Source organism: Hibiscus syriacus, unplaced genomic scaffold (assembly GCF_006381635.1).
Source record: "Hibiscus syriacus cultivar Baekdansim isolate YM2019G1 unplaced genomic scaffold, ASM638163v2 tig00000002_pilon, whole genome shotgun sequence".
Taxonomy (NCBI): domain Eukaryota; kingdom Viridiplantae; phylum Streptophyta; class Magnoliopsida; order Malvales; family Malvaceae; genus Hibiscus; species Hibiscus syriacus.
In genome coordinates, this window is record NW_024061752.1 from 1,104,435 (window position 1) to 1,128,075 (window position 23,641).

The window sequence follows — 23,641 nt, forward strand, 5'->3', positions numbered from 1 at the left end:
AAAGAAAAATGTATTTTCCGTTAAAGTTGAAAAAAAATCATTTAGCAATAAAAGAAATACCAATGTTATTCTCCCACAATATTCAAAATCATTCCAAGTTCCAAGTCTTTGAGTTACCTTTTTATGTTTTGATACGTTACTTTTGTTAATTTGAGAAACTTTAAATTTCATAAAACATTTTTTTAAGGAAAAACTCAGGATTAAAAAAATTCAGAATCAAAATTATAACAAACTAAACAATGTATATCAGGATTAAAAAATTCAAAATAAAACTGAATAAAAAATTAGATAATAAAATTTAATTTTAAGAATTAAAATATCGTTTAAATTTTTCTAATCAAAATTAATCACTATAATATAAAATAAAATTTTAATTTTAATAAATTAGATAATAATAATATGTAATTATTTCCAGTTCATTTAATGCGCATAATCTTATTATAAATTAAAAAGTATAAATGATAAAATAGAACTATTGTTATTAAAACAACACACAAAAATTTAAAATATAAAATAACCAAAATTGACCAAATGAAAAATTAAAAAAAATTTAGAATAAATACTACTTTATAATTATCTTTAACTTAATAAAAAGAAATCATAAAAAAATTCAAAAAAATTATATACTCCTAAATTTAAACATTGAAATTAAAAGCATTAGCACAAAAGATTATGTGGATGTCTAAAGTACGACAATCTTAATATACAGCTAAAGAAATGTGTTATGAGAAATGTTATTATTTTTTAATATTTTTTATAAAGCAATACTTAAAATTTTTTTTCTACCGAAAATATTAATATTGGGCACTATCTAAAATATTTAATATTTTCAATAAAACACTATTTAAAACATTATTTTTTTTACCAGAAATATTATCATTTTTCTTCAAAAAAAATAGATTAGAATTAATATTTTCACTAAAAAAATAATATTTTAAATAATATTTTATTAAAAATATTAAAAAATATTAATATTTTTAGTAAAATATTTTATTAACTGTATATTAAAATTATCGAAGATTATCCTCTCCCAAAAAAGAAAGATGAATGAAGAGTGCCACGTTGCGCCTCCTCTTCGGGGCCAGCCTACACAAATTCGCCACCTCTCTCCCTCTCACTACCCCTCTTTCCACTCCGCACTCTCTCAACTCAATCTATTGATCTCTTCACAATTCACATCGCTTTCTCCACCATCTCTCTCTAGGGTTTCAGATTCCCCTGGCGTTTTCTATTTTTGCTACAATTCGCTACGCGGTCGATTTCCACTGGTCTCTACTTCAGATTCAGATCCTCCATGTGTTCTAACCTGGACCCTGTCCGATCCTTTCCCCCTTTTTTTTAATCCAAAATTCTGGACGAGAGAGATATCCTTTTTGTTTGTTTAGTTTCGTTTGGATTGAACGCGAAATGATTCACTTTTGATCATTTATCAGCTCAGCAAATGAATTAATTACAACAAAAACCGAATGTGAGATTTTGATTCCTCCCTCTCTCTCTCTCTCTATATATATATATAAATATTTGTTATTAGGCTGGTTAAACATACTTCCGTAATTCAAAATCTCAGCTTAATCCTGCTAGATTTTCCATCTTATGGATATTAAAAGCTGTTGATTAAAAACATTATACTCCAGAATATTCGACTTGAAAGTGTACTCATTCAATTTTGTTGCAAGCGTTTTATATAGTCTATGCGAATTACTGGAGTTAATTGCGTTATTATTTTATTTAATGACCGTTTAAGAATTATTTACTGTGATGAATAGTTATATTTGTATATTTCGATTTCGAAGTTAAAAAATATTGTTGATTTTATACATGTTTAATGATTTTGGTATGCAGCATCGTGCGAGGTTTTGAGGATCTGGTTCCAGAAAGCCATAAGTGGGACAGCAGTTTAGATGGTATGCAACAGTTGTTTAAAGAGTGTAATTGTTCAAACTGGGCAGACAGGAACAATATTAACCCGGAAAAGGCTGCATATACGAAATACTGCAAGGACATTATATGCCGGTGGTGCTGGATTGACTTTTCCGTGGAATCATAACTTTCGAACGAGTGCTAAGATGATGGTTGATTCAGGTGCTGCGGCAAGCCAGGGCCCTGTTGTCCATAAATTCCCTGAGAATGATGATGGTGGATATGTTAGTGGAGGGTGGAAAAGGTAAATATTAGTTTTCCAACCTGTTTTAATTAGTTGTATTTGTCATACAGTTCGAGCTATAAGCATAGCCAGTTTTCATGAATTCCATCATTGGTTCAGAACCAAACATGCATGTTGTCGGATCAAAAATTATGATTTTGTTTCTGGATAAATGTTGCTAGGAAGTTACTTGTATACTGATTAATAATTATTGTCAGATTCAATTGAGATCTGTACTTTGCATGTTTGGAGTTTGGTTCAATGAGCATATTAATTAATCATGGAAAGCTAGATTTAGGTCTGATTGTGGCAGTCACTGACTGTTTATACAATCTAAGGAATTCAATAATGTGAATCTTATATGTGTTGATAGGTTAAATTCATAGTACATTTCTTACTCTGATTTGGCAGTGAAGATGGAAAATTAAGCTGTGGTTATTCAAGCTTCAGGGGAAAGAGAGCAACCATGGAAGATTGCTATGATATCAAAACCTCCAAGATTAATGGGCAGACAGTCTGCTTGTTTGGAATCTTTGATGGTTAGTTTCTCTCTTATCGTTGCTTTCTTTGTAGAAGGATGTGAAATATAAGATATTGTAAATTTGATGTAACATATTATTTAAAAGCACTTAGAGGGCACCATCCAATATGATCATTGGCTAAGTGCTTACTCTACAATATGGGGCTAGTCTTTCCACAGGATCTGGATTTTCACAACCACAAGACTGATAATGCAAAGAAATGCTAAAACATACAAGTTTGTTGATGGTATGATATATTTGTGGTTTAAATCCGTGTCCATATAATCTGAACAAGTTAAATAACCTTGGAGTAGTGTATTGGGACATGCTTACAACTAATTAGTGGCATAAATGTCCAATGTTTCCTATTCCAAAGAGAGTTGAAATTCTAAATTATGTCTTCTAAGCTTTTTTGTGGTTTCATTTAAATCAGAGTAGAAGCGGATATGTGATTATGATAATCAATATGTCTTATTTTCAATTAACATGTCAAAAGGGCCTCTGGATTTATGATTTGAGTTTTGACCTATGTCATCAATCATTCTAGCAATGCGTTCTTGGATGATAAGTAACATTTCCTGAGACTAAGGTGCCTTTCATGTATGAGAATGACAGCTTTTGTTAATCTGTGATTTAACCACTATCATTTGCAATTACAGGGCATGGTGGTTCTCATGCCGCTGAGTATTTGAAGCAACACCTTTTTGAGAAACTAATGAAGCATCCACAGTTCATGACTGACACCAAACTTGCGATAAGTGCGTTCAAGATCTCTGATGTGCTGTGTTTATGGAGCATATAAATTGTAGCGTGTCCTTTGTTGTTAATGTTTTGGAGGATCCATGCAATTACAAGTACTTGTATCTCTGTTTTGTTCTGTTCTGTTCTGTAGGTTTCATTCACATGGACTTGTGTCCACATAAATACAATCAACCCATTTGGAATTTTTCTGTAATTTATATTGGCTTCAATGGATATGCCTGCAGGTGAAACATATCAACAGACTGATGCAGATTTCTTGGATTCTGAAAGAGATAGTTATCGAGACGATGGTTCGACTGCTTCAACTGCAGTGTTGGTTGGTAACCATCTATATGTTGCCAATGTTGGAGACTCACGGACTATAATATCAAAGGCTGGAAAAGGTATTCTATGCATTATTTAGTGCTTAATGATATGTTAGTTGCAAGTGCATCAATACATGCGTTAGTATATTCTTCCTTGAAATTGCTTGCTCTAAGGGTCCTGTAAACGGAAGAATGCCAGGCAACATATTCTGAAAGCATTTCAGTTTTTCTTTATTCTGTCCTCCGTTTATTATAAATGAGTAGTCATGCCACATTATTTTGTTTTTAGAGATTGTGGGTTATCTACTACTTATCTTAACCTAGTTACTGTTACTCATGAGCATGGTCAATAATCTTTAATAAGTATGAGATATATATAATATGAAATGTACATTACATTTTTGAGTGATTGGTGTATCTTACATATGAAGCCTATGGCTTTGTTAGAGTAACTACACTTGACATGAAAATGAATGTTGTGAATTCTTAATTTGTAAATCGGGATTCCTAATAGCAGCTTCTTTTTCTTTTAAAGCTATCCCACTTTCTGAAGATCATAAACCAAATAGAAGTGATGAACGGAAGAGAATTGAAAGTGCTGGAGGGGTTGTTATGTGGGCAGGTAAACTGTTTAAAGATCCATCTTGTCGTATTGAAGTCGAGTCAAATATTTTCCATTATATCTGGTGATTAAAATGGTAGAGCTGGCTCCTGAAACTTCATCATAAATTTTATTTTTGATCATGTTTTCAGGAACTTGGAGGGTAGGAGGTGTATTAGCTATGTCTCGAGCTTTCGGTAATCGAATGTTGAAACAATATGTTGTTGCCGAACCAGATATTCAGGTGATCTTTCATCACTATTGCATTTAATCTTGCAATTATTTTCTTCCATTATATTGCCTTGTGTGTAATACTAAGGGCTCATGTAGGGAAAACATCATCCCACGAGAAAATCTTAATGTTTTAACTTCTTTTTTTCGTCTTTCCTGATTGACCACAAACATCCAAAAAGTCAAATCTGATCTCCCCTTTTTCCTTGAGTTCTACTAACCCTTGCTCCATTTTAATTGGTCCATTGTTTTCTTACATACGGTGATCTGACTACAATGGAACATCATACAAGAGGCTTCTGTACCTGTATTCTATACATTGCTGTCAAAATCTACTAGCCTTCAATCAATAGAGAGTCTACTATTTTCGTTTTCCACCCTATTAATGTTTTTCCCTGTCAATCTATATCGAACAATTTCTTTAATCCTATCTACAATACGTTCCTCTGCATTGTTCATTTCTGAAAAGCCTTCTGTTTCTCTCACTCCGAATCCTATGGATATAAGCAGTCAGGGCAACCTCCAATATAAAAGTGAGAAGTGATTAGCCTTTAAGCCTTGTGATATAGCCCATTGAATTTCTTGATACCGACTGCTTTGAATATGGCAAAGTCTAAGAATATGGTCCCAGATCTTCTTTGAAAAAGGGCAAACAAAGAAGATATGATCCCTTTCATAAACTCCATTGTTGCAAAAATTACAATCCAACTGCACAACCATTACCATGCTCAGGAGCCATTCTTTAGTTGGCAACCTATCAAATTAAGCCATTCAGAAAGTAATAGAGAACTTTGGCACATTCATTGGAAACCATACCAGCTTTACCAGCGAACTTTACTCTCCCTTCTTCTGATCTCATTCCATTAAAACCTTGACAGGTTGTTTTGTGTTAATGAAAATTTTATTGTTTTTGTTATTTCTCAGGAGCAAGAGATAGATGAGGAGTTCGAATTGCTTGTGCTTGCTAGTGATGGATTATGGGATGTAGTGCCTAATGAGGTAAACCTTTCACTGACATGTGCATGGTTGCACTTAATTTCTTGTGTTGGGAAGGAAACTCGCATAAGCTTGTCGATTTAAAGTTACATTCCATCAAGTTGTTTTGTGTTTGAGCAACGTCTAAGAGTGAACATACTAGTTATCCAGGACATTTTAACTAGTAAATAAGGGTTTAACTAGTAAATAAGGGGGGAAAAGAAAGGGGTAGGAAACCAGTGCACGCGAGCTTGATGTATTGTTATGAGTAGTATCCTAGATTTTTGCATGTTATGAGTTAAAATCATTGTGTTTCCAGGATGCTGTTTCGCTTGCCCGAGTAGAAGAAGAACCAGAGACAGCTGCTAGAAAGTTGACAGAAACTGCATTCACCCGAGGGAGTGCCGACAATATAACATGCATCGTGGTGAGATTCCACCACGACAAGGCAGGTCGAGTCAATCCTGATCCCCAAGCGTGTGATTAGAAGTCCTTGTAGTATGCTGCATTTGCATATATAACAAGGTGACAATTTGCGTATTCAATTTAATTTCCTAATTCCCGAAACGGAATGCATGGACCGAATGCCCCGTTTGTTCCCATTTCTACACTCTTTTCGTGTGTTCATCTCTATGCTTTGTTGAACTCTAATAAGCCTTTCAAGTTGATCTATTAACTGATTGATCTTAATTGAAGATTTGATATAAATCTCATCATCAATCAAATCGTGATTCAATTTGAAAAAAAGAATATGATTCAATTTTGATTTATTTATTTATTTACTAATTGAAAATGAAGTTATTCCATTATATTCTTAAAAGTTGATCGCACATGAAATCTTCAACCTATTATATAAATCAAGTTAAATAAAATGTTCTTTTTTTTTCTTTTAAAAAAGGTAATTTAATCATTCAAAAATCTAGATACATGGAGTAGAATTTATGTCGACATTGACAAGGAATGCAGAAGACTTGCCAACAGTTGAGCCCAAAGTCTTAAGACCGTTCTTCTTGCCTTATTAATTGGGAGCGAAGACCATGAATTTTCCCTTCCTTCTCTCTTTTAAAATGCATCCAAGGAAGTTTCATAGGCAAATTCCATTAATTTTTAGATGAAATTGTATGTCAGTTTGAAATTAACAATTTGAAAAAGTATATTTGGTCTATTTTTTGTTATTTTAATATAATGTTTTTATTCTGTTAAGTTTTTTTTCTCTCTCATAAACTAAAAGATACCAACATTTAAATATGTTTCACTCTTTTCTTTATGTACTATATTGTATTACAAATTAAAAATTCTAAATTCAAAAATAAATAAAAATATATAAATTTATGAAAAAGAATCAAAATATTCGAAAACATGCTAGACAAACATCTAATAAATCTATGGATTTGAAATATAATTAATGATACTAAATTTTCAAATATTGAATTTATTGTCTATCCAAGTGGCTAGCATGAGTAATTTTTTTTAATATACTGGAGTGATTACAATGTAGTCTTTTTAACTGATAGATAACTTTCGACTTAGGTTGAAGAATGTGAGTACAATGTTGTTGGTGTAAGAGTGTGTGAATTTATCAAAAATATTTTATTGCTTGATTTACGCAATTCGAGATTTAAATTTATATTTTAATTATCAATATTCTTATTTTCTTTTTGGTACATTATTATCAATATTCTTATTCTATTTTCATCAATAAAATATTTTAACTCACTATTATTTATATAATTATTAGTATTTTTAAAGGAAAAAAATGAACTTCATTAAAAAAAAATTGTAACTCGATCAAGTCAGCTAAAAAATAACAGTGGAAGGAGAAAAGATCTCTCAAAAGATATAATTCATCATCCCCACAACACACCACAATCATCAGTAATCGATACAACATGTTATCCAATCAAACAACACAATCCTAAGCAAAAAAAAACCCCGAAAACACGACAATGATAGAACAAAACTGCGATAGGTCGTTAAAAACAGCTTCAATACACGAGCCCAGGCACAGCAGCATGAAAACTAGCTTTGGACATCCCCGAAAAGAAGCGATCAAAGTAGAATAATAGACTCTCTGCAGTAATCCAACACCTGCAATTCCAAGATAGAGGAGATGAAACAGCCTCGTTAATTAGCAATCAGCAGCAGGCCCTGGGGAACCCACCAAAACACTTGAAACAAACAACCATACGAAGAGCCAGGACCAGCAATATTCGAAGTACTAACATCCAACACCCATGTTCCACAGCAGAAATTTATTAGAATAACACCATATTCAAACACATTATTATTTATTGATTAATTATTCAAAGACATTATAATATGGAAAAGACACCACATGATTATCGTCACCTTTGTCTTTGCAATCAAAACAGCTTATTTATTAAATATTATAAAGAAGAAAGATTTTTGGCACATCGAAGGAAGTCCCAATTTCAGCTGGAGCTTTAATAGGATTCTAAAGCTTTGGCCCGAAGCTTACCCTGCTATCACGAATCATACTATCACCATCAAACATATTTGGCTGGAAATTAGATTGAATGGAGACAAAGTAAAATGGCATCCTTTGATTTGGTACCCTTATCATATTCCGAAACATACTATTATAGCATGGATGGCTATTCTTGATCGACTCCCGACCCGGGATCGACTTTTGCGGATGGGGATTACCACTTTGGGGAATTGTGTGCTTTGCAACGGAATGATGGAAACTCGGTCTCACCTATTCTTTGATTGTCCACTGGCTGCTAATTTATGGGACTCAATATTGCTTCATAATGGGTTAAAGAAACCACTTTCAACCTGGGAAGACATGATCACATGGGCAAGCAATAACTGGAAAGACAAATCTCTTCTCTCAACCATTTTAAAGATTGCTTGGTGTGCCAAAATCTATGTACTATGGGAGGAACGCAATAGACGAATTTTTCGAGGATGTACAAGGACTGCTGACGACCTTTTTGCTTGTATCAAAGATTCTGTTTCTACCAAACTGAGGGGGGTTAATATTAATATGTCTGATAGTATCAATATTTCTCTATGTAATCCTTGGGGTATTGATTAACCGATCTTTTGTCTTGTAAGTATGGTGTACATATGATTTTTGTAGCAGTTCTTGATTCGTTGGGTAATAAAATTGAATTATCCAAAAAAAAAGTGTTTAATTATATTTTTTATCCTAACATTGATTTTAATTTTTAATTCTACAAAGTGTAATCTCTTTAACTATAGATTGCACACGTATTATGTTTTAATAAGATTATATTTTACTATCCTATTGTGGTTGGTGTATTGTTATTGTATTATTTATGTAAGTATTCCCCTAAATCAGCGGGATTAAATTTCTATAGCTCTCTGTAAAAAAGTCATTTACAGTCATTTAGTTCGATACAGTGACTATCAATAATATATTCTCTTTTAAGTCTAATGATACTTTGAAATAATTCAGTAGAAATTTCGATGAAGTTCAGGAGAAATTACAGTGGTAACAAATATATTAAATCTGTGATTAAGACGGTGTAAGTGTTAATCGGGTATAAATTTGATTAGAAAATGATTGATAATTTATTTTTAAAAAATGATAATAAATAAAAGTAGAAAGGGACTAAATTTCAAGAATCTGAAAAGTACAGCAACCGTAGTGAAATTAAACAAGAAAAGAAAGACGAAAAAAGAAAGAAATATTTGGTGAAACCGAAGCAATCTCAGAAAACATCAAATTGTGGTAAAATTCTAGGAAGTTTTAAATAAAAAGAAAGTAATTTTTTTTAATAAAAAAGAAATTTCCCCCTGAAACCCCCTTTCTCCACTCTATAAATTAAACCCTTCCTTAGTCTTTCTTCCACCTCTATCTTCATTTTTCTTTGCTCTCTCCCAAACTTAAAAAAAAAACAAAGAGAAAAAAAATTATACTTTCGGTCCTCTCTTCTTTTTCCTGCTTCGTCGATTCAATTTTCTCGAGAAAATCACTTATATTCGGTACGCAATTTTCTTCATTTTTTTTTCATTTATTTTTCTATATATATATATTGCAAATAATAATGTCGATTCATTCGTTAATTTGATTCAAACACACACCCTGCGACGGTGGGAACATTTTTATTGAAAATATTTAAAAAATTAATATTTTTTAAAATATTTTTTTATTAATTTTATTATTTAAATAATAATAAAATCAATAACACCTTATTTTATTCGGAATGTAAAATTTCTTCTATTTTCTGTTACCAAAGAAACAAACTCATATAATTCACTTTCCGAGATTCGTACGCGTGTCTTGTAGGGCCGTAAATCTTAAATCCGGGACCGAGCTCAACCGTCTTGTTTTCTTGACCGTAGGATTGGGCGCGCGTAGGGTAGAGATTGTAGGTTCCACCGACTAGTTTTTAAAAGGTTCTCGTAGTGGGTAAAGTGAAAAAAGGGAGTCGGCGTTAACCTACGGCCCACAGAGAGCTCTTTTCAAAGAAACGACTTGTACCTGAAAAACGGTTAGTGGTATATTTTGATAATAAAATTGCCCTACTTTGTCCCTAGTTCTAGATGAACCTCCATTGACTTTGACCCAGAATCTTAGAAAATATCAAGGCAATTACTTTTATATAAAATTTTCAAACTCTAAATTTAATGAGATTTTTTTTTGAAAAGATCAAATTAAATTCTTTTAGAATTTAGAGGGTTAAATGTTAATTTTCTAAAATTTAAAGACTTTTTCTAACCTCATTAAGATATGCCTCTAGCATGATTTTCAGAACCGGACCGGTCAGCGAATTGATCGTGTTACCGGTTCACTGATTCAACCGGTCGAACTGGTCAGATCGATCGTAAGAACCGAATGACGTTATAATTATTTAAAGAATTAAATAAAAATTAAATAAAAAATTTAGGTTGAACCGATTCACGATTAAGTTTAATCGATTTAAAGTCAGTTCAAACGGTTCTTTGCGGTTTACTAGAACCGATTCAATTGGGGTATAATGGATCGGATCAGACAATGATTCCCGGTTGAACCGGTCGGTTCGATTCGATTTTCAAAACAATGTAATCAGTTTTGAAATTAGTCTTAGTTTATAATTGTTGCTTTATGTTTTCTAATTGTTTGTTTAAAAGAATTGTTTTCGTTAATAAATTAAGTGAGAACAGGTGTCATTACCTAGTCCATGCACTGGTTCCCACAAGACTTGAAATTTTTTACTTTAACTTATAGTCTACTCTAAGTCGTGTCCTCGACGTGTCCTCCATATACGCCATGATCGGCCGATGCTCCTCGATCAACCTTTTTACCCCGTCGACACGTGAAAATCTGTCTTTTTTACTTCAGAAAATATAGGTTTAATATTATAAAAACCGGATTTTTTCCTTTGTTCACACCTAACCAGGGTTCAAAAAGTCACCTTTGATATTCTTTTTAAAAAGCAATCCATAAAAACATTGTCAATTCATGTCTGCATTGGATACACGTGTATTATGGGACCTGCCATGTCGAGGAGCCCTTTGTTTATTTTGGTTGGTCGTCGACTCTGACAATCGAGTTTGGCTGCTTCTGCTGGTTGAGTTTGAGGCCTATTTGTCTCTGTCTTTAATGGAAAAACAAAATGCATAGAATAAACTTTACTTTAATTATTATCGTAAAAAATTTTAATGAACGAAATTATTATTTATTAATTTTAATAGTAGAAAGTCTTTATCTAATTGGAACATTAATATAGTTTGGAAAGATTTAAAAGAATTTTTGACGAGTTTCGACAAATAGAAAAAATAAAGGAAGATGAAGAATAATTTAAGAACCTTTTCGATTGATGAAATAATCGAATTTGATAGAAAGAAGAAGAAAAAACTATTATCACATTATTTAGATTTTTTTAATGTATCTCTATATTTGTTGTTATCGATTTAACAAGGGTGAAAATATTTTTTTAATTAAAGCTTTTTTTTTATTTTAGTGATTAAAGAGAAAATATCATAAAATTTCAGGAACTATTAATGTAGTTTATTAGAATATGTAAATTGATTATTGTTTTTTTAATTACCATATATCATCATGAAGTAACCATCTTATCAGCTCGCATCAAAGGAGCATCAGATGTTAGATAAACATATGTTCGCCGAGTCTTGTCTTGTCAATACTATCACCGGCTCGATGTCTATGTTCTGAATCTCATCGTATCTGTATGGTTGTTTTTAAACGGAATTTCCATTTCTCGAGTTCGAACCTAAGGGAATTCAGTTAGAATAAAGGCAAAAGAGGGTAGTTAAAGATTGTTTTCAAATTTCATCCTGTTTCGTTTGAACTAGTAATGGCAGTAGAAGATGTCGGTGTCTTCTGAATCAGTTGATAGTAACCCTTGTGAGACAAAACCCTTTAGATTTCAGGCACGACTTATGCCATGTCCAGTTCTGTCGACTCATCAAATCAGACCTATCTGAAATATAAAACCATTTTGTCTTTTGTTTTCTTCTGGTCCCTAATGTACTTTCTTTTCAACTCCAGTGACCTTTGTTGAAACCATATTCTCATGTTCTGGAAAAGAAGGGGTAAACCACATAATAAATTTTTAAATGATTTTCCCCTTAATTTAATGGTGTTAGGTATATGTGTTATAGTACACCACCGACTCCTGCATCTGTAAGTTAAAGATATTAAAGATTCTATATGAATAGATGATCAAGAGAAACTTGGCAAAGCTTAAGCACGCAATGGGGTTTCAGATATCACATTCCAACAAGCAGAAGAAAGTGAAGCCTTTCTATGTTCCAGAGAATGATGATGATGGAACCACCAATGGCTCTTTCACATTAGTCAACCCACCTGATGTTGCAGGCTATGCTTCATGGCTGGTAAATTTCCCCTAGTGATCTTTCATTTGAAATATGCCGACGACATTCAAATGAACATCATGCATGCATGTCTTGAAACTCATCATTGCCGTGCATGTTCTTGTCCAGTTGCAACACCCTTCTGCATTGAACACATTCGATTCCATAAAGAAGGAAGCTAAGTGGAAAAAGGTTGTCGTGTTTTTGGACTACGACGGCACTTTGTCACCCATCGTTGAAGACCCCGACAAGGCCTTCATGTCTGCTGAGGTACCCTTCAGTTTATATATCTCCACCATGCATTTTGAGGTAAAATAACTCTATTTTTTTCTTGATTTCAGATGCGTATGGCAGTACGTGAAGTTGCAAAGTATTTTCCAACATCTATAGTCAGTGGTAGGAGCCGAGAAAAGGTTAAAGAATTTGTACAGTTAAGCAATGTATATTATGCTGGGAGTCATGGGCTGGACATATTGGCGCCACCCAGAGCAGATAAGAAGGTGAATGAAGGTGTCTTTCAACCTGCAAAATTATATTTACCTGCAATTCAAGAGGTAATTTGCTCAAGAACTCGCTGTTCTTAAAGCTTATGGTGTATATATTTTACATCTAAATTAGCTGTTTGTTAACTACAGATATCCGTAGAGTTAGAGGACACAATTAGAGAAATACAAGGTGCTAGGCTAGAGGATAACAAGTTCTGCATCTCTGTGCATTACCGTCAAGTTCAACCAAAGGTAAAACCTTTTAAATACCATAGTTTTATCTCTTAAAACAGCACAAATTTAACCGGTTCTTGTCCTTATGTATGCAGGACCGTGAAATTTTGAAGGAGAGAGTGAAATCTCTAGTCGAAAATCGCCCCGAATTTCATCTCACTGAGGGTAAAATGGTTTTAGAAGTGCGACCATCAATAGAGTGGAACAAAGGGGATGCCCTGAATTATTTGCTCGATACTTTAGGATTCAACAATGCCAAAGATGTTCTCCCATTGTACATCGGAGACGATCGAACCGATGAAGATGCATTCAAGGTCTAATACATTTTTGCATAGTTTTTGCCATATAATTTACTAACATGTAACTGTTTACTGATGCATTTTTATGGTCAAATGTTGCAGGTCATAGCGGGTAGACGTGAAGGGTTTCCCATAATAGTTTCTTCCATTCCAAGAGACACCATAGCTTGGTACTCCTTGCGTGATCCGTCTGAGGTATTAGCTTTTCTATTACGTCTTGCCAAATGGAAGAAATCAGAGACTTCCATCTTCAAGTAGATTCATCAATGGGTCCTCTGTCAAGTCGGCCATCACCTTTATATATATAATAACGAGAAAAGGGTCTTTGAACCATGGATATCACCACTTTAGGTGTTTTTTGTTGTTGTTGAAGTGGTGTTGTATCCATTCAGCTTTGTAAATGATAGCAGGTTTCCTAATCACTTTAGAATGTGAAGCATAGTTTATTTTGAGTCTTCACATTACTGGAATGAGAGCCAGTGCTAAAGTCACAATGAGAACCCGAGTGGTCATTGCCCCCTTAAAGCTTTTCTAACATTTTGGTATATATTTGATAATTAAACTTTACATATGTGAAATGGTAGCTTTTATTTTCCTTTTAAATTCTCTAATTCTGCCATTGTTTTGATGTTATTTCTGTTATAAATCTCTCTTATTCTCGGGTATGTGTTGAATTATCTGTATTTGATACTGTCGCAACCGTTTTTTGGTTGGGTCCTGGAATTGAGTTTCGACTTGGGAAAATGTGGATTGGACTCACCACCGATCACGTTAAACGAATTTAGGTGGGTCGGACACCATTTTACCTGATCTGCGTTGTATCAGAAACGTGTTGAGTTCGGGAGTCGGTTACGGTCAAGGAAGGGTTAGCACCCTTGAACCGTCCTTTCGATACCACATAATTTTCAGTTGTCTTGAATTAAGAAAATTGTAATTTTAAATAAAAAGGTAAAATTTGATCATGATTACTTACCTTAGATTGATTTGAAAATATCCTTAAAAAATCAAGAAATATGTTAGATAAACAAGGTAAAGAAAACAAATAAGATAAAGAGAATAAAATAAAATAAAAAAAATAAAAAAAATAAATAAGATAAAAAAAATAGTAAAGTAATAATTATATATAGTAATATTTGAAAAAGGAAAAAAATATATATATATACATCAAAGTATTAATAAAATAAATAAGCTATATATATATACAACAAATATTTAAAAATAGAAAAGTTACCCTCTTACTTCACCGAAAGTGAGGGCTTTTAGTCAGAAATAAGACAAAAAGAGAAAAGTGGAAGAGACTTTAGTTAGAAATAAAACAAAAAAATTGGCCTTCTTTAGTAGTATATAATATAATATTTAATAATAATAATGATAAAGACACAAGATTTTAAAAAAATAATATAATAATGAATAAAAAAATGAAAATAATAAAAAATAATATATATATATATATATATATATATATATACATAAAGTTATAAGATATATTACGTAAATAAATAAATAATCAAATAAAAATAATTAAGAATATATATATATATATATATATATAAATAATAGGTATATAAATAAACTATTAAAAGTATAAAAATATATAACTAGATAAAGATAATTACAATATATATAGTAATAATATGCTTATAAGTAAAATATTAAAGGAATATATATATATATATATATAATAATAAAATATAGTAAAAAAATCAAATGAAAATAATTTAAAATATATATATATATATACGTATAATAATAACATGAATAATAAAAATAAATGAATAAAATATCCATATAATAAATAAAAGGACTAATATAGATTTTTAAAAAGCTGTTCCCCTCCTTTAACCAAAAATCAAACCGGTTTTTCAAAATAAGCCTAGGGGAAGCGTAAATCTAAGAAAAAAGATCTCGGTTCCATTATGTTCATCGGTCATTTCAAAGTAAAAACGGAAAACAAGAAGTGAAACAAGCCACATGCAAGCGAGAATCGAAGCAATATAGGTAAAAATACCTATTTTATTTCTCTGTTGAAAATTACAAGCGAATCTTTGGGGCTTATTGCATATTTGTTTTGGGTATTTTTGTGTGTGCGTAATCCCGTATGATAATCGTGTCCCCTGGTGTGGTAATTACAAGGCTTAATTATAGTATTAAAAAAACCCTATTTTAGACTAGTATTTGAATCCTAATCCAACTCTATTTTAGACTAATATTTGAGTCCTAATCCAACTCTTCTTTTTTGGTTAAATGAAGACTCCTCGGTTAGCAGGACAAAATCTGGTGTCTTCAGCTGCCCCTCTTTGCTCATTATCGTGTAACGAAAATAGAGCAAAGATTACAAGACACAAATTTTGTCCATATCGAATATCCTCTGTCGTAGAGTTGAAATCATTATGAGGTTGAGTCAAAATTGGAAAATTCTGAGCACGAAACCCTTCGTCGTGAAGTTGAAAATGAGCTCAAAGCTTTTGACAAGTGGCCTCTGAATCGTCTTCTGGCTCAAGATACTTCGTCGTGAAGGTGGAACTTGACCTGAAGACTTTGGTGTTGTGATGTTACAGATGACCCCTTCATCGTGAAGTTGAGTCAATCCGTTGGGGTATGATACCCTTCGTTGTGAAGTTGTATATGTATATGGCCCATTCGTCGTGAAGTTGAGCATGAGAATTGGATATCCTTCGTCGTGAAGTTGAAATCCGAGTAGGTTGTATTGTTCCCAGTCCAATATCCTCCGCCGTGAAGTTGAAATTGGCTCTGGAACTGGAAAATTGTTTGTTGACAGCCAACCGCCCATTCGCTGTGAAGTTGAGCTTGTGATATCTTGAGTCTAATATCCTTCGATGTGAAGTTGAAATTGACCCTGAAATTGGGAAATTGTTTGTTGACAACCAGCCATCCCTTCGTTGTGAAGTTAAACTTGTGTCGTCTCGAGTCCAATATCAATTATTTGTTGACAACCAGCCGTCCCTTCATTGTGAAGTTGAACTTGTGGTCTCGAGTCCAATATCCTTCGATGTGAAGTTGAAATTGACCATAAAATTGGGAAATTATTTGTTGACAACCAGTCGTCCCTTCGTTGTGAAGTTGAACTTGTGTCGTCTCGAGTCCAATATCCTTCACTATTGGCTCTGAAATTGGGAGATTGTTTGTTGACAACCAGCCGTCCCTTCGTTGTGAAGTTGAACTTGTGTTGTCTTGAGTCCAATATCCTTTGCTGTGAAGTTGAAATTGACTCTGAAATTGGGAAATTGTTTGTTGACAACCAGCCGTCCATTCGTTGTGAAGTTGAACTTGTGTTGTCCCGAGTCCAACATCATTCGATGTGAAGTTGAAATTGGCTCTGAAATTGGGAAATTGTTTGTTGACAACCAGCCGTCCCTTCGTTGTGAAGTTGAACTTGTGTTGTCCCGAGTCCAATATCCTTCGCTGTGAAGTTGAAATTAGCTCTGAATGAAATTGAAAAGTGGTTTGTTGACAACCAGTCGTCCCTTCGTTGTGAAGTTGAACTTGTGTTGTCTCGAGTGGCGCGATATCCTCCGTCGTGGAGTTGAAATCGCTGATGTGTGGGAACGATATCCTCTGTCGTGGAGTTGAATTCGTGGATGACCCCTTCGTCGTGAAGTTGAGCCTTGACTTGAATATCCTTCGTCGTGAAGTTAAAATCCAAGTATTATGAAGTTTGGCTTCGAGCTAGATATCCTCCGTCGCGAAGTTGAAATCTACTCTCGAGTTGATTGTGTAGCTTTGAGCTCAATATCCTTCGATGCGAAGTTGAAATTGACTCTAGCTAAAACCTGAAAAAGTTATGCATATATGTGATGAGATGGATGCAATGCTCTTAGGTATGCCTAAAATGCATATACAACATATGTTATTTTTGGGCTCAGGAGAGAAATCTCGATCTCCGGTTGCTTTTCTGGAATCTTAGTTCTAGAATCTTCAAGTTTTGATCTCTGATCTCGAATTCTTCAAATGTTCAAATCTGATGTGCACATTCTATTTTTTTGATTTGAGAAATGCTTTCGACCATCCCAAGTATGTGCCTGAGCTGAGTGTAACGGTTCAGATGATGCTTCAAGAGAAATTGTCTCGAAAGAGACAGAATTCGTTTCAAGGGAAACGATCTCAAAGATATATGTTGTTTCATGAGAAACGGTCTCAAGGGAGACAAAATTTTGTTTTAAGAAAAACTATCTCAAGAGAGACAAAACTTAGTTCCAAAAGAAATTGTCTCACGGGGAGATGAAATTAGTTCCAAGGAAAACATATTCAAAGATTTTGTTTCAAGGGAAACTGTCTCAAGAGAGACAAAATTCATCTCAAGGGAAATGTTTTCAATGTTTATGTTTCAAAGGTTTTTGTGTTTCAAGAGAAACAATTTCAAAGGTTTTTTTAAGGGAAACTGTCTCAAGAGAGACAAAGTTTGTTTCAAGGGAAACTGTCTCAAGAGAGACAATAGTGAGCACGATTCCCTTCGTCGTGAAGTTGAAACCGTGGGTGGCTCATTCGCCGTGAAGTTGAGCCAGGAATTGGATATCCTTCGTCGTGAAGTTGAAATCCAACTTGAAAATGCGAACTGGATCAGTTCTGAATTAGCTCTCGAACTCGTCTGAAGTTGATTCTAAGATCTGTCGATCTTTCAATATATCAAATTAGTTGAGGTGTAGCTCCTTGCTATTGAGTTAAGCAACCACTATCGATTTTTACAAACTCTTTTGAATCAGGTATCTTTCGTATTGAAGTTGAAACTTGACTCTAAAACTGCAAAAATTATGTATGCTAAAAATGATAAATGTGATGCTCTCAAGTATGTCTAAGATGCAAGAAACATGAATTAATGTCATTTATCTCTTGGATAGAGCCTCATTTTTGCCTGCTTGTTCCTGCATGTAGAGGAAATGTCTTCAGAAGGTCTAATAATTCGCATTAGGATGTTGAATCCCCAAAGATGCCCCAATATCCAAAAATGCCCCAATATTTGATGTTGAATCTTCAAAGATGCCCCAAATATTCCTCATTTCTTACTTCAACATTGATTCTGAGCACGAGCTTTGTGTCTAAGAGTCAAATGTCATTTACCAAGATCCACTCTAGAGAGACTGTCTTGTTTGAAAAAAATGTTTTTCTTTCTCTTTTATTTTCAAAGTTATGAAAATATCAATTAAAAGAGTTTCGAAAAATGTTTAACCAAAAGTTTTGAAAATATTGTCACTTTCACGGTTTTACAATTGAGACGAATCATAAAACTAGAGTTCATCGGATATCAAAGAATTAATTACAATGTTAATCCTTCAATAAATTATAGCTATTTGACAAGTGTCAAGTTCAAAGCTATCTTTGGGAAATGGTTAAGTAAGGAACGGATAAAAAAGTCTCAGATTATCATGTTTGGTCAAAGGTTTGGCATTTTATGCTCAAATGATTGATGGGGTAGCTTGCATGTTTCTCTGCTGGAAGTGTTCTCTGACTCCCAACCTTCGTTGTCAAACTCGGATTGTGCGATGCCTTATCAAGGAATTTGTGTGATCGCCTCAGTTGCACAATTTTTATATTCGAGCCGCCTTTTCAGGTTTTCAACTCGAACCCTCCTTTGGTTTCAAGACGTTATTCAGGATTTACGTCTTGAACCCCCCTTTGTCATTTTTCTCTACCATGCATTAATTACATTGTTTTTTTGCAAATTAATCCTGATGGGCGGGTTGAAATATGAAGATAGTCTCTTTTGTTTAGAAATCCATGTATGATTAGAATGGACTTTTAAGGCACGTAATGTAGGCCATGGCTCATGGTTATGAAAGAAAAGGATAAATAGGACCAAATAAGTGTTTCAGGGTATTGAACCAAGGATCAATTCATTCTAATGCCCTCGATTTTGTCTTGCTCAAAATGCCTCTTTCTCCTGATGCTCTATGATCTTCGAGTGAAGTGATTCAAGAATGATTGTGCTTGATCAATCTCATAGTTTGAAGCTTGATGTTCCATTTGTCTTTAGGGAATCTTTGCATGTGCTTTTTGTCCTTTTTCCTTTGTGCTTATTTTCTTTTTTGTTCTTGTTTTTTTTTTTGCTTCTTTTCTTTTTTGTTCTTGATTGAATCTTCGCACTTGGTATTTGGCCTACCTTTTGGTATTTCCTTTAGATTGATGTCTTCACTCATGTGAGCAGATTTCTTCCACCTTGCCCCCTAGTGTGGAGGGTGATCCTTGGTTAGGGTTGAATCAGAAGAAAAATACTATAGGCTCAAAAGGGAACACAAGAGATATATTTTTTCTCCTGTTGTGAAGGGATAAAAAAAGAAAGACGTTCATTATTTCATACATGGAAGTCTTCACAGAAGAGGTATCCCCAGGGGGATAGATTTTCAGGATTAATTCTATTTACATGAAAACAGTGTAATTAATGCATGATAGAATTATTTTGGATGAATTCTTCTTCTTTTCCCCCCCAGATGTCTTAATGTTCAAGCTCCCTGCGAGATGTCCCCAAGTTATGTCTTAGAAGAATGCTCATGTTCAAATGAACAACTCGATGCTGTGGGCTTTAATGGTGTAAAAATGTCAATTTTGAGTCTAAAAAGACAATGGTGTGATCTTATTAACTCAAAGAAAGGTGTGGGTGTATCAAAAAGATAAAGGTAATGTTCAAGAATTTCAAAGGGAGGTAATGTCAAAATTTGGTCTTTTTGGTAATGATAATGAGTTATTTTGGGTAAAGAATCAATGTATTTTGTTTTGGGGTTTGAGACAGGATAAGAAAGGTCTAACCTTGCCATATGTCAAAAATCTATAATTCTTGAAGAATTAAAAGAATCCTTAATTCATTTAATATTCGAAGAACTAAAGATTACAATTTGTTCAATTGCTCCACCTTAGAAAGTAGCATAAATTCAATCCTTTAAAAGATTAAGCAAATGATGAAATATTAGAGACGTGTTTAAACAAAATAATCCTCTAAGTACAAATGGTATATGTCATGTCCCCTTCTTCGGTCGTTTATGCCCCTGAATCCATCAGGTTTTGGATCTTGCGCTTCAGCGCCTTATAGTTCTCAGAGGAATGTTTGGGGCTTCTTATGTGGTAACAGCTAACAGCTTTAACATCGTAGTCCTTAGGATATGTGGATTCTTTTCTTAGATCATCCTAGCCGGCTTTGTCCTACCATCAGCTGATCAGGCTCTTTAATGTTACAATCTTGCTTCCATGTGGTTAAATCCACTTCATCGAGTCCTTCATGACTTAATTTCATGTTTGTGAAAATGCTTAAAAATGTAGATGAAGATGCAAAAAGGCAAAAATGCAAAATGCAAGAATGCATGAAATGTTCGAGGCATTGATCCAGAAAAGTGTCCATTATTATAAATAATCTTTACTTAGACAAAAATGTTTTATCTTATAAGAGACATAAAAATGATCAAAGGTACATTCAGACTAAATCCTCTAGACCCCGAACAGCTTCTAGTAGGTTGACAAGTATTCTGTCTTCATCTATCACTGGTTGTATGCCTTGTCAGACCATTCCAGCTTCCCTTTCTAGGCCGTGTAGATGACAAGCTGCCTTCTGTACTTGATCCAGGAAGTCTTGGATGACTGCGTCTCTGGCCTTCACCTTTTGTTGTGCTTGCTCCCAACGGAAACGCCACTGTAAACCTCCGTCGAAGAGCACTATCTGAAGTTCGCTTACTTTCTTCTTGAACCCATCTACAATAGCTTCTAACTCAGCTATTGTTTTGCCATATCTCTCATGTTGTTTCTTCAGATCAGTCATCTGGATTCTCAAGCATTGGTTTTGATGCTGACTGTCGTCTAAGCGCCTCTGGGCAGTCTTCATCTGTTCCTTCCAAGCTCTCTCATCAGGCCCTTCGAACTTTCTTTTCAGGCTATGAGCTTCGTCTTTCCAGTATTCAGAAGCCACTTTCAACTTGGAGTTATCCTTGACTTTTCTTGATACCCATTTCTCAAGTCTTCGAGCTCAAAACATACTTTTTTTTGTTCTTTTTCAAGTTTTTCTGCTCGATCTTTCTGAGAGTCGACATCTAGCTTCCACTGATAGCGCTCAGCTTCAAGCTCCTTTACCTTCTGCTTCAGCTCGTTATTCACAGCTTCAAACTCTGTCTTGGCTATCTCAAGTTCAGAAAAGATGGGCCTGAGATGTTCTTCCAGAGTCGGGTGTCCTCACAGTCTGGCACCGGGATATTGTCATTTTTTCTCAATCTTCGCCACTCCACATAGTCCGGAGTAAGCATGTTTCTGGCAGCTACAACATTCATCTGAAATACTTTCTTCCATGAATCGACTGTTTCCTTGATCATCTTCTTATAGTTGTCACCGTGATATTCAAACTCTGATCTGGCTAGTCTGCATATTACTGGGACAAACTGACGTGCCCCATACTGTCTAAGTGCTAACAACGGAGCATACCCAACTGCACCCCAAAGTCCAAGTAAGGTCATTGTAACATCCCAAACAATGGGTTAGTGACTAAATGGTAAAGTTTCAGAAATTTGGTGATTAAAGTAGAAGAATGGATTAGTTCAATGATTTATCTGGAAATAAATCCTAAAATTTGTTAGTAATTATCAAATGAAGTTGATGGCAAAATGGTCATTTGACTAATAAATGAATTAAAAATAGATATGATAAGGATATATATGTTAGAGGGGATAAGGATGAAGAGATATTCTCTTCATCTTCTTCTTCTTCTTCTTCACGTACGAGAGAGAGAAGAGCCAAGCTTGCAAAGGTAAGATTCCTTGTTAGCTGATTATTTGTTAATTTTAAGAGTGGGTTTTGATCATTAGGTAATACTTAAGCTTATGGAAAGCTTAAGTTGTCCTAAAATCAAAAGATAAAGAAGTTATGAAAGATTAAAGAAAATGAGTTTCTTAAGGAAATTCTGGAAAAGAGTTAGTAAGTGAATTTTGAGAAGGAATTTGACTTGTCATCAATCTAATTAAGGAATATGGAGTGTTAGAATTAGATTTAAAACATGTTTAAAATCTGGTATGATTCTTGAAGTTAATAAAGAGGAGAGGATATTAAGGTTAAAGACGAGATAATTTATTATAAATGAGTTTAAACAAGTATATGAAAGTTAGGAATATGAAAGGGGATGAAATATGAAGCATTTGAGTGAAGAGTGGATGATTTTCGGGTTCAAAAAGAGGTTCTGGGCAGAGTGCATCGATGCATCAAGGTTAAAACCCAGAAATCGTTTGAAGGTGTATCGATGCACAGGAAGTGCATCGATGCACTCTTTTAAAATAGAAACATCGAATGCAATTAGTGCATCGATGCATCCCAGTAATAATACAACATCGAATGTATTTTATGCACCGATGCATCAGTAGTGCATCGATGCATACCTTCATTAAAAGATGAAATTGCCTTTTCTCTTAGTCTAAAGAGTGAACCATTAGAGTATATTAGTTATAATACTAATATAGATCTATGTATGATGATGTAGATATAGAACGTGATCCCGTTCCGGATCAATTGAAGGATTATAATCGAATCAAAGCAAAGCTAAGGTGAGTGCAATTTTATTTGTACTTATATTATTGAATAAACATTTGGCTTGCGATGAGCAAGTGATGGAGTTACTATGGTAAGAAGTAACTCCAAAAATGTTATTTGATTGGTGATCAATGTTATGATTTGTGTGATTATGAGATATATAAATTATATGGAAAGTATATGTGAAATAAGATATGAGCTTATATGAATATGTGATATGAATAAAGCTATAAGAAATTATTTATGTGAATACATGCACTTGTGATGCGTGTTATATGATATTAGATATATGTTTACACATACATATGGTATGTGACCGAAGAGAATGAACATCTGATTATAAGATCAATGATTACACGTACATTTGGTACGTGACTGAAAAGAAAAGATATATGTTCATAAGAGAAAGGATATGAATAAGTAAATTGAACTGTTATGAATGTTAATGCCCATGTTATGTGATAAGAGAGCTAGTGGTATAGTTGGCATGCCAAGGGTTGAGGGTTTACCTATGTTCTTCGGGACATATGGACTGTTTACCTATGTTCTTCAGGACATATGGATTGTTTATCTATGTTCTTTGGGACATATGGACTGTTTACCTATGTTCTTCGAGACATATGGACTGTTTACCTAGGTTCTTCGGAATCTATGGACTGGTCCTTCGGGACGAATACTGAACTAAGGTTCGGTGCCCCATGAGGGAATTGATACGAGCTGTGGTGACAGTATTAGTGAACAACCTCAATATACTCACATACCTTAAGT

The 23,641-nt window shown here is 33.9% G+C and overlaps 2 protein-coding genes across 5 annotated transcripts; both read left to right on the forward strand.

Annotated features, from left to right (window-relative positions):
* Positions 1–1,149: 1,149 nt before the first annotated feature.
* On the forward strand, positions 1,150–6,146 carry LOC120206824 (probable protein phosphatase 2C 76). 3 transcript variants are annotated; one of them, XM_039206431.1, is made up of 9 exons: positions 1,154–1,468; positions 1,843–2,164; positions 2,555–2,682; positions 3,324–3,422; positions 3,651–3,809; positions 4,267–4,353; positions 4,485–4,576; positions 5,488–5,562; positions 5,858–6,146. In XM_039206431.1, the coding sequence occupies exons 2-9, from the start codon at positions 1,902–1,904 to the stop codon at positions 6,023–6,025; spliced, it is 1,071 nt and encodes a 356-aa protein (XP_039062362.1). In that variant the 5' UTR covers positions 1,154–1,468; positions 1,843–1,901; the 3' UTR covers positions 6,026–6,146. The 3 variants fall into 3 exon arrangements, with proteins under 3 accessions (XP_039062464.1, XP_039062362.1, XP_039062416.1); XM_039206485.1 differs by having other exon boundaries at positions 1,155–1,468; positions 1,950–2,164; XM_039206533.1 differs by lacking the exons at positions 5,488–5,562; positions 5,858–6,146 and adding an exon at positions 5,174–5,444 and having other exon boundaries at positions 1,150–1,468.
* A 6,046-nt stretch (positions 6,147–12,192) lies between these two features.
* On the forward strand, positions 12,193–13,667 carry LOC120210795 (probable trehalose-phosphate phosphatase D). 2 transcript variants are annotated; one of them, XM_039209725.1, is made up of 6 exons: positions 12,193–12,369; positions 12,478–12,618; positions 12,690–12,902; positions 12,984–13,085; positions 13,163–13,381; positions 13,469–13,667. In XM_039209725.1, the coding sequence occupies exons 1-6, from the start codon at positions 12,193–12,195 to the stop codon at positions 13,622–13,624; spliced, it is 1,008 nt and encodes a 335-aa protein (XP_039065656.1). In that variant the 3' UTR covers positions 13,625–13,667. The 2 variants fall into 2 exon arrangements, with proteins under 2 accessions (XP_039065656.1, XP_039066168.1); XM_039210237.1 differs by having other exon boundaries at positions 12,206–12,375; positions 12,484–12,618.
* The last annotated feature ends 9,974 nt before the right edge of the window (positions 13,668–23,641 follow it).

What these genes read in the sequence shown, in the direction of transcription:
- LOC120206824 (XM_039206431.1), top strand. Translation starts at nt 1,902, where the DNA reads ATGGTATGCAACAGTTGTTTAAAGAGTGTAATTGTTCAAACTGGGCAG. An exon ending in CTTGTTTGGAATCTTTGATG is followed by an intron (nt 2,683 to 3,323) that starts GTTAGTTTCTCT and finishes TTGCAATTACAG; the next exon opens with GGCATGGTGGTTCTCATGCC. An exon ending in TGACACCAAACTTGCGATAA is followed by an intron (nt 3,423 to 3,650) that starts GTGCGTTCAAGA and finishes ATATGCCTGCAG; the next exon opens with GTGAAACATATCAACAGACT.
- LOC120210795 (XM_039209725.1), top strand. Translation starts at nt 12,193, where the DNA reads ATGATCAAGAGAAACTTGGCAAAGCTTAAGCACGCAATGGGGTTTCAG. An exon ending in CAGGCTATGCTTCATGGCTG is followed by an intron (nt 12,370 to 12,477) that starts GTAAATTTCCCC and finishes GTTCTTGTCCAG; the next exon opens with TTGCAACACCCTTCTGCATT. An exon ending in AGGCCTTCATGTCTGCTGAG is followed by an intron (nt 12,619 to 12,689) that starts GTACCCTTCAGT and finishes TCTTGATTTCAG; the next exon opens with ATGCGTATGGCAGTACGTGA.